The sequence below is a fragment of the Anguilla rostrata genome, chromosome 10, assembly GCF_018555375.3.
Source record: "Anguilla rostrata isolate EN2019 chromosome 10, ASM1855537v3, whole genome shotgun sequence".
In the NCBI taxonomy this organism is placed as follows: Eukaryota; Metazoa; Chordata; class Actinopteri; order Anguilliformes; family Anguillidae; genus Anguilla; species Anguilla rostrata.
This window is the reverse complement of record NC_057942.1, coordinates 16,678,030-16,688,170: the sequence shown is the minus strand read 5'-3', so window position 1 is coordinate 16,688,170 and position 10,141 is coordinate 16,678,030. Positions and strand designations below refer to the sequence as shown.

At 40.3% G+C, this 10,141-nt stretch overlaps 1 protein-coding gene across 3 annotated transcripts in view; it reads left to right on the top strand.

Annotated features, from left to right (window-relative positions):
- The first annotated feature begins 5,214 nt into the window (after nucleotides 1-5,214).
- The window catches only part of man1b1b (mannosidase, alpha, class 1B, member 1b), an 18,407-nt gene continuing 13,480 nt past the window's right edge, over nucleotides 5,215-10,141 (top strand). Inside the window, exons 1-3 of one of the 3 annotated variants that reach the window (XM_064354476.1) lie at nucleotides 5,215-5,389; nucleotides 7,380-7,523; nucleotides 9,953-10,061. In XM_064354476.1, the coding sequence (XP_064210546.1) occupies nucleotides 7,419-7,523; nucleotides 9,953-10,061 (214 nt within the window). In that variant the 5' untranslated portion in view covers nucleotides 5,215-5,389; nucleotides 7,380-7,418. Of the gene's footprint in view, nucleotides 5,390-5,432; nucleotides 6,058-7,379; nucleotides 7,524-9,952; nucleotides 10,062-10,141 lie in introns of those variants that run through there. The other 2 variants (XM_064354474.1, XM_064354475.1) reach the window with 2 other exon arrangements.

Here is a 10,141-nt window from a genome sequence, read left to right as displayed (position 1 = left end):
TTTGTTCCATACTGGTAATGATGTCACATTCTTTTTTAGGCCGATAAAAATTTTCTTCCACCTGGAAGACAACAAGAGGAGCAAATGTGGTTCTTTATTTAGAATATAACATTCTCAGTATGCAGTCAGTCAAAATTCAAAAAATGAAAAAAGGAACATGCTGGTTAACAGGAGGTTGTATTTGAACGGCTAGAGATAAAGACTGAGATAAGAGAAACTAATCAAATGGACCCTTTTTTACTGTAAAACCTGAAAATGAATTTGTATTGATTTTCACGGTGCATTGACACAAAGCATATAAATGCTAAAATTGACCTCCACGTTCCACAGAGCTGCCTTAACATATCACTAACTTCTACAAATACTGTAGAACCTGAGAGATCCAACCTCAGAGGTCTGGGCTGACCTATCATACAATGTATGAACTCATAATATGCATCCATGCCTTTTCATTATCCTTATTATGTATTCTCTTTGTCATTATCATTAGGTCGAGATTTTTAAGTTGATCTTTCCGCAGGAAATGGGTTGCACCATCTATTTATTCAAAAACTGGGTAGACATCTTCCCCTATTGGGGTCAATCCAGCATCCAATCAGTGAGGTTTAGACAAGAGCTAGTTTCTTAAGGAGCAGCATGAATGAAAACAACAGGACTTGTGTGTAATAAATTGTTTTAATGTACACGATGGATGCACTTATTCAGTAATATTGGTAGAAGCTATTTAAATTGAACTGGATAATCAAAAGCTGCTTGTTCCCCAACTTGCTTTGAGCTCATGTCTGACCCGTATATAATAGGTTGTCCATCTTCATACACAATTCTCAATTAACAATTTAGTCATTTAGCAGACATTTATAGCCAAACCACCTAATAAAAAGTTAATTTTATGTGGCAAGCAAACACCACTAGAGCTAGCACTAAGCTGTTACAATCATGTTAATGTCTCGGTGAAGATGCATGCCTCAAGACCTGGGAAATAAAGAAAGAACGATTTTTAAAAAAAAAATTTTCTAAAAAAATATTTATGAGCAGTCTGAAAAGCTGGTTTTCAGATTGTACTGAAAAACGGCCAGCAAATCGCCCTTTCCAACTGATTGACAAATGGAACATGAATGGGGACAAGGGCAGGGAAGAGACGGTGTCAAAATCAGCAGCTGTCAGGTTTTCGAAGAGATGGCACAGCCAACTGGTGTGAGGATACTGAACATAGGTCTGGAAGGTGTGTATCAAGCCATGGTTGTCTTAAAATATCAAGCAGTACCATTCGCAACCTGATATGCCAGTGTGATGGCTGGCGAAGAGTGATCAAAAGTGGCATGCTTTGCGTGAATTTAGGCAGGTTGAAAACCAAGGCCTGATGGCACCATCTGGCAAGCTGGCCAGCAAGGCTTTGCAAGTCTAAACAAAAAATTGTAAGGGCTTGGACAAATAGCCATGTAGCCTCTGTAGGTGAGGAAGGGATGGATTCTCCTGATGTTGTGGAGAGAACCTGCTAGACTGGGTGGCAGTTGTGACGCGTCCCAAGAAGTTCAGCTGGTGTCTAAGGGTCTTGTTTGATTTCTGGTTTCTAAATTAACCTAAGATTTACAAATAAGTGCTTTAATGGACTTTTATAATGTAATTAACTAATACGGAAAAAGATTCAAATTCAGATTTGAGGGTTTATTTACAGTTCACTTATAAAGCTGTTCAGTTCAAAACAACCCCATTCCTGAAGCCTTCTTGTCTCAGAGGTTCTTTATATCACTGCAATTAATGCTTCCACTGCTTCAAATGGCTTTTCTAGCTGGCTTTGCCTTTTTTACTTTAAAATAATTTTATTTTATTTATTTGGCAATGTAATGTAAATTAATAAAAAATCTGTTTCAGTGGAAAACAGTGAAATAAGTACATCTGTTTTACATAATACAGTCTTGTGAGCAAATAGTAAAAAAGCAAAAATAAGAAAAAGTCACTTATTTATTCAGATGGATGCAAAATAATATTTATTGAACAACCAGGGTGAAGTAAGTGCATGGGAATGTCATGGAAGACATTTTATGTATAATATGTTTTAGTAGGAAATACATAAAGCTCTAGTCATTATCTCAACTTAATATCATTTTAATATTGTATCTGATCTTGACTGGACCAAGCAATAAGAGTGTACACATCTACCAAATGAAAGATCTTCTTTGACTCCAGTTAAAATAGAACAAGTATTATGTGACATTTGCATCTGATCTAAACTAGTTTAAACAAAAAGGTGCAGCACAATAAAAATAAACACCTCCTGTCCCAAAATAGTCCTCATGAAAATACAAACAATACAGAAAAAATACAAAGGGAAGCACGCAAAGTGGATGGTTGTTTGCATCAGATGTGAACACAGCAGCACCAGTATTTCATACCATCTTAAAGGGCTTGCCCCAGGTACCATGCATCTTAATTACTGTGTTCTCCACTGCAAGGGAGAATATGCACATAAAAGAAAGAAGAAGAAAGACATACAGCGGAGTTTTGTCAGTGGGGCAGACACAGCATAAAGATTTCTGTGAAATCCCCAGTAGTAACCAACAATTCCAAGAAAATGATGCAACTCACAGCAGTCATTTGGAAAGGGAAAGTTAATAGCTTCAGTCTCTGGGTTGAGAGTATGGGCTTGTCCCTTACCTACAATCTTTCCAAGACAGGTGACAGAAGCCTTACCAAATTCACTTTGCCAAGCTTATTGGCTTATTAAGATTTGCAGTAGACAGACATGCAAAGGCAGCAGTAATTTTACATGTTCATCCCATGCTGAAATATTTATTATGCCTCGCAGCCTCCCAGTCTAGAGCAAACATCGTAAACCAGTCACTGGAACGTTCTACATACCGAAAATTATAACTTTAAACTGTAGGAAGCCTGGTGTCACAAATGCAGATATTGTCTTTGCTCACTCAGTAAGAGAAATCTACCAATTACCACCAAGTAAGTCTGACATATTTGGCAGCACCCACACGATCAACTCTATCATCCAGGTGTGGCAACAAAACTATGTGCATTAAATTTGTCATAATTAGTGCAAGCGCTATAAGAACTGTCAGGTTTACCATCTAATAGGCAGGAAGAATTCTAAGCAATAAACCTGAGCTCCACAATTCCATGTACTTGTACTAGCATGGAATTAACCTCTTTCATAAAAATATTCATACTTGACTAGATTAATGCGATACACTTGCGGCTTAATTAGAAGAAAATCCTACATTTAATGGCAGAAGTGCAAGCTGGTACATCTGAAAATGAAGACAAATGTCTCCCCTCTCAGAGTCAGAGATTAGAAAGATGGAGATCAAGGCTAGAGAACTTCAGAGTTCTTCCCACAGTGCGAAAAGGCCGTGTGAAACTCTTCACATCCCTTTCTAAGAACAAGGAGGCAGCTTCAGCTTCCTAAGACAAGCAGGAGGAATCACGGGACATAACAGCGAGAAATGTAACAACAACAGTATGCATTTGGCATGTATACATAGCAAAAACTATTGTTATCTCTGATTAGGAGTAGGAAATGCAATGAAGTTCACCCACTTTCTGCTCCACAATATGATCCACTGTAACATGCCTGCAGGGCAGGTCCTGGAATTGGCAAGAGAGTGAAAACTTGATCATCGTGTGAAAATTGATGTTCTTGGCATGTCAGTCAAAACATCATTTCATTCTCCACAGAGAAGAAGCAAGATTAGATTTGCCAGCTCCTGAGCTCGGAGAAGCCAGAGACGAAAATTTGAAACATATTGCCAAAGGTAGTTTCAGCTGAGCACTTATAGGAATTTCAGTGGCAATGCAACATTTGCCCAAACACCATAAATAAATACACAAGTGGAATACTGTCATCCCATTACTTCTCGTCGCCGACACAGTATGATGCAATAGATTTAAGAGTCAGTCGCAATCTTTCCACAGCCCTCCGAGTCTCTGGGTGGTAAGCACTCATAGGACAGTGCAGGATTTGCAACAGTTTTAAAACCTGTGCAAATATCCAAGAAATAAAATTACTACTTTGACTGGATTAAATGACTTTTGGAAGCCCAGAGGGGGATAAAACTTAACTTATTACCACTTAACCACAGATCTCTGAAGGTTTCCTATTTTTTTTTTTTTTTTGGTACAACTTTCAAAATGCTTGCCAGGAGGCATGTTCACATGGGCATCCATAATTCAATAATGATACATCTGATCAGCTTAGTATAAAAACTGATGTGGATATAGGATGTCGGTGAATTGGCCATTGCTTTACAAGACCATTTAAACAGCAGAAAACATGTTTTATTTAAATTATAAAGAAAGGAATTTGGCTTAATAAGTAGCCTACCTGGGCTTTATAGGTAAAGCAATTTACCCTATTTATTATTTCAAGGTCACCATCACTGGACGAAAACGTGAACTAATTAAGCAGATAATGATAAATTAACGATATATTTTGTTTGGTTTCCCGTACAAAATTACAAAGACCTGCATTTACAAAGGTCACCCCTTCTAAAAAACCGTTGGATTGTGTGTTGCTAAGGCTGTTGATGTGCATTGTGTTCCCATTCACCTGCATGTCAAGTAAGGGGTTGGAATTATAGTATATAGCTGATGTAATGCCTACTCATTTATCTGGAAAAATATTTGTTGTTTCTTGGTGGAAAAAAGAATAGGTATTAGGCTATTTAGACCGCTCGGTTTTATGCCGTTCCTGAAGGATTGCTTCTCAGTCATCTGAGTCAGTCGAATGATGTCAGTCAGGGAGCCAGTCGTTCGGTAGGTAACGATACAATATTAAAATGTATATAATCATTTGAACAAAATTAAAGTTTTACAATTAAATTCGGGGAAAGAAAATCATTGCTCAATAAACAGAAATCGCACCGTCTTTTTCTTCTTGGCAAGGGTACATTTGTCTTAGTTTGCACAAAGTGTATTCATTATTGTTAAGCATCGTACACGTGCATCTTGAACCGATGAGAGAGAGAAACCCCCCAATGCAATAATGTCAGCTAACGTTTCTATACATCGTTAAAGAGCAGGTCATTTAAACACCTGCTATGCAGGCACGCCAAGAAAACATTTAACATTGCTTCCGTTTCACATATCTCGAATGAAAAAAACAACAAACATTACAGAAAAAACTCACATTTTTCTTCATCTATACAGGCTCTAAGACAGAACTACTAAGATGCTCCGCGCACCTTCACTGACTGCGCATTCATTGGCACAGCAAGAACTCGCGCCTCTTGACTGTCACGTAAACAGCTGAGTTCCAGTTCCTCCACAAGTGATAGTGTGGTAGGCAGAAGAGAGGAGTCCTGAAAAAAGATACCTTAACGTGCTTTAAATACAGCACACAACTTGGTTGTTTTTTTATTTCGAGTGACTGTAATCCAAGGTAAGCTCTGGGTTACTAGCTGGTTGTAGTAGCTAATGTTATCAGACGTGGAGGAAAGTGAGATGTAGCGAGCTATGGCTAGCGACATTGTTGCTTATGATAACAGTTAGCGTTCGGTCGGTCTTAACGTTAGTCCGCTAGTTAACCTCAAACTAGCGGGTTAGCTTACGGTTACATCAAAGATCTGATCAGACAGTGCTATTCCGGCAAACCAACGTTAGCTAGCTAATAACGAACTATATTTAACGTTTTGAAAACTATCCTCAGTAGCCAACGTTAATACTGAAGAATCGTTTAAGTTTACGGTAGCTAGAACGAATAACTCGTATTGTTCGCTTCCAGTTATCATAGCTAGTCTAGATAACGTTAGCTTTGAATTTGAATAGCTAGCTGGCTGAGTTTCTTCCAGATTTTTTTCGTTACAGATTGTGACAGGCTATCGGTGACATGTGATTTTGGAATAAATATTTAACCTGGAAAGAGCTGTTTCTCTGGTTATCCATATGTAGGCCTCGTGTGATGCCTCGGTGTGCAGTCAAACATTGTGTTGAGCCAGTCCAGCTCTGGCCAGATCGAAGAAGACCTGAAATCCCTTAACTTCATAGGTCAGGATAGATTAGGCTACATCGCCGAAACGAAGTGGGCAAATTTCGGCTGCCTAGTACATGGTATTCCTGCTTAATGTTACCCAAATTACATGCATTGGTGTGATGGCTAACCAGGTGTCTTGTGTTTGTTTATTTAGGTACAAACTGACAGTGTAGAGCTTTGCCTTTTTAATTCTGACTCACTCGACAGCCAAGCCAGGATGTCGCGCACTGACACATTGCTTCCCAGTTGTTGGTTGTAACGTTTAGGCAGGGAAATAGTCAGGCTGGATGAGTTTGACTTGTGACAAAACATTGTTTTAAATGGCATTGTTTTGTTCGCCTTTTCCCCGATAGGTTTTGCTACATTTTCTTTAAGGTTTGTTTAGCTGTCTTCTCCCGTACCCTGTTACTTAGCGCTTGGGGCTACCTAAGGCTTGCTTTTTTCGGTGCTATTTCAGCTACTTGGCCTCCCACTTTCTTGTTTACTGGATCGTGCTAAATTACGGAGTGACATCACTTGTTGCTTTATGTATCTAACTAATGCTAATTGCCTGTGCGTTTGCTTCAGCTTGCTGTTTTGTCAGCAGTCGACTGACACAATTTAACATGGATTGCACATAATGTAACCAGTTTAGCTACCTAGTTGGTAGATAGCTACATTTGAGATAATGCTGATATAACGCTAAGAATGCATGAATTGAACGCTCAGCGACCTTGCATTGACGCTGGTGTATACACACCCGAACGCTATTATCTATATGTTGGAAGTCGTTTTGAAATAATACCCAACCAGTCCCTAAAGCCCGGAAATAAGTCTATTATAGAATCACGGGTGCAGTCGAAAGGGAGATAGGCTAATTGAATGTACTTTGATCTTTTGAAACATGTCTTAATATAATTTTAAAATGTTCAATGAAAATAGCATTAACTCAAGCAATTGGCAAGTATGAGACTTAACTGTATCCTGTATGCCAGCGGCATGGAAGCGACAGCCAGTTCCGTGATGTGGAAATGTAATTTTTATGTCGAGAGGTTCTCTATGCTTTTATCTTTACGAACGTTTATGGAAGGAAACTATTTGCCATACTATTTATGTAATCAACGTGAGACAGTGGGGTGTAAGATGAGCTTGGTTTTATATGTAGGCTAAGGTAAACGCAGTGAGAATGTTCGTCGCTAGGCGCTTCTCTATCCTGGCCGCTTCTCACGGATAGTCAGTGAAATGTTGACAGTGACTCTCCTTATCTTTTCCCCTACAGCCACGAAAACAAGTGACACGCAGCTTCCTGTTGATGAAGTTTTAATCTGTGTAACTTGTAACCCATAAGACATGACCATTTGCTCTCTTTCTTGTTTCTCCCTGTACTGCACCCCCCCCCCCCCCCCCCTTACACACACAGCACTGTGTCTATGACCTCCCTGGCAGGCCAGCCGGAGAAATGTACCCCCCCACAAGAAAGGATTTTGTGTCTTTAACCCTGTCTGAGCGGGACCCCCGTACCTACAATAACGGGAAGCAGTGGCGCAGGCAGTCCTGCTGGAGGGTGAGTTCTCTTTTTTTTAATCCCCTCAACTGTAACCTGCTTAATCCATTTTATTTGCTGTGATAGATCCCTTGTATCATTTCTGCTACATTCGTTTCTACTGCTATTTTACATCAGGTTGGCCAGTGGAGGATTTGCTCCTCCTCTGTAGCTGGGTTCCTCTCGAGATTTCTTCCCTTTAGGGAGTTTTTTCTCACCACCGTTTAAGGGTTTTCTTCCCACTGGGAGTTTTTTACCTTATGCACCTGCTATTTGGAGGTTCAGGCCTGGTGTTGGCTCTGTTTGCTCTTTTTGCTCTGCCTCTTGCCTTGCTACTCTGTAAAGCATCTTTATGACAGTTCTTTGTAAAAAGTGCTAAACAAATAAAATTGAGTTTTTTTCCAAATGAATGGGTTTTCTATATATAAAGTAACAATGATTTTGTTTTACTAGATATTTACAGAATCCGTGGAGTTTACGTGAGAATTGAACCTACAACATCCTAAGTGAACCTGCAATTCTTATTCTTTAATAGGCCTACATCGACTCGCCAATTCAAAACAGACCATGCACACAATTCATGCACATATCTATGATTGGAGCAGCCACTGAGGAAATATTTAAAATTTCAATGCAGTTCTGTTTTTAAACAGGATTTGCATTCAAATATCTGATACAGCATCTTCAGTTTTTTTCGTTTTGGGTGGGGGTGGGGGGAGGGGGGGTGAGATTAAAATTTTTGTATTTTTTTAAAGCTGATGATGCTGCAGCAGCCTGGTTTCACTGTCATTGAGAAAGACTTGGTGATGCAGGGGTGCCGGTGCTTGAGTGATTTAAATGGAGAGAAAAGAGGATTGCACCTGCAGTGTGTGTGAAAGGGTAGTTCAACATAATGCATATTTGAGGACCTTGATCTCCTGGCCTGTCGCAGCCCACTGTTTAAGCTGCGGCTCTCTGGAAGAGCCAGACAAACAGGGAGCTCTCCCGTGTGGGCACTGATTTAGAGAGCACCACTGTTTGCACTGTGGTTCTCGTCCTATTACTGTTCATGCATTATTAAGTACAGACGGGCAGCGAGGAGGACGCCTATGTCAGTGCTGACGATATAGAGGGCGGTGCAGAGTCAGGCCCCCGGAGTGATTACACTGGTGTGGAGCAGGCTGTCTCCCCGAGGACTTGGTAAACCTGGGGAACAGATGGCTCACAAGCTGTAGTCTGCACAAAGCACACAAGCGAATACGCTGGTAGCCCTGCTGGGGGTCATGATATACATGAATGTGCGTGTGTAATTTGTGCGCATAATTATAGGCTCTGTTATGGACCTCTGTATATCAACAGTTTTTCCATTATTAAATAATTAATCATAATGATACCACTTAAGTCTTGTGGATTTTGTACAGTCATTTATATGCCGGCTGAATCTGTATGACCTTACTCCAGTGTTCTGAAAACGGCAAAACGGAAGACGTGAACTTGAGCTTGAGCGTGAGGCTAGCTGATGCTATAGTCAGTTAGCCATTTGAACCAATTTGCTATGCTGGTCAGGTACCCACAAAATAATTGTCCTCGGTTTAAAAAAAAAAATCCTAGTATTATGTGTACACTTGTGAATTAAATTTATGCAAATGAACAGAGAATTTAAACAAACGTATTTACAATAGGCCTAACTGAAATATTTGCATGACAAGTGCTTGTCACGTTTGCATGGCCTTACGTGCCTTTATTTGACAGCTGAATATTGTACATCTTGATCAGAATCTGAATTAAATTCTGAATATCTTTTTCTGGTTGAGAAATTTATACCAGAGCATGTTTAAAATGTGCCTGTTTTCAGTATTGATGTCAATGTGAACAGTCACTGACAGGGTCTCCTTTGTGGAGCTAGCACCTCGGTTAATTAGGAGCTAGCACCTCGACTAGCAGATAACACTGGGTGTGTGAATGTGCGCCCTTTCTCTTGCTTTCTCTTTTCCCCTGCACAAGTAATTGCTAGATCTGTCCTTGGCAGTATGCTTGGCTGCTGACTGTCTATTTCATCCTTTAATATCTTTTCTCCTCCCTCTCCAGCTGTACAGAGATGGAACATCCTTTCTGCTCTCTGCACTGCTCTAATGGCCAGTCATCTATATTATAATATAATATAATATAATATAATATAATATAATATAATATAATATATTATAATATAATATATTACTGGCATTTAGCAGATGCTCTTATCCAAAGCGACTAACACAACTTTTTACACTGTATCCATTCATACAGCTGGATATATACTGAAGCAATGCAGCTTGAGTACCTTGCTCAAGGGTAAAACAGCAGTGTCCAACCTGGGAATCGAACCCGCGACCTTTAAGTTACAAGACCAACTCCTTACCCATTATACTACTCTGCTGCCGTGAACACTGCTGCCCACTGCCATCCTCTCTCTTTTCCGTCTCGCTGTGCAGAAATGGAAGCAGCTGTCCAGGTTGCAGAGGACTCTGGTCCTGGTGGCGCTGCCGCTCACGGTGGTGTGTTTGTTTGCGGCGTACCCCGGCCTGGCCGGACGCTGGAGAGGTACGGACATCCCGCCGGGGGCTTGCAGGGCAGTGGGGGGCGAGGGGACATTTCCAGGGTTCAGCTACCTAAAGGTCTAA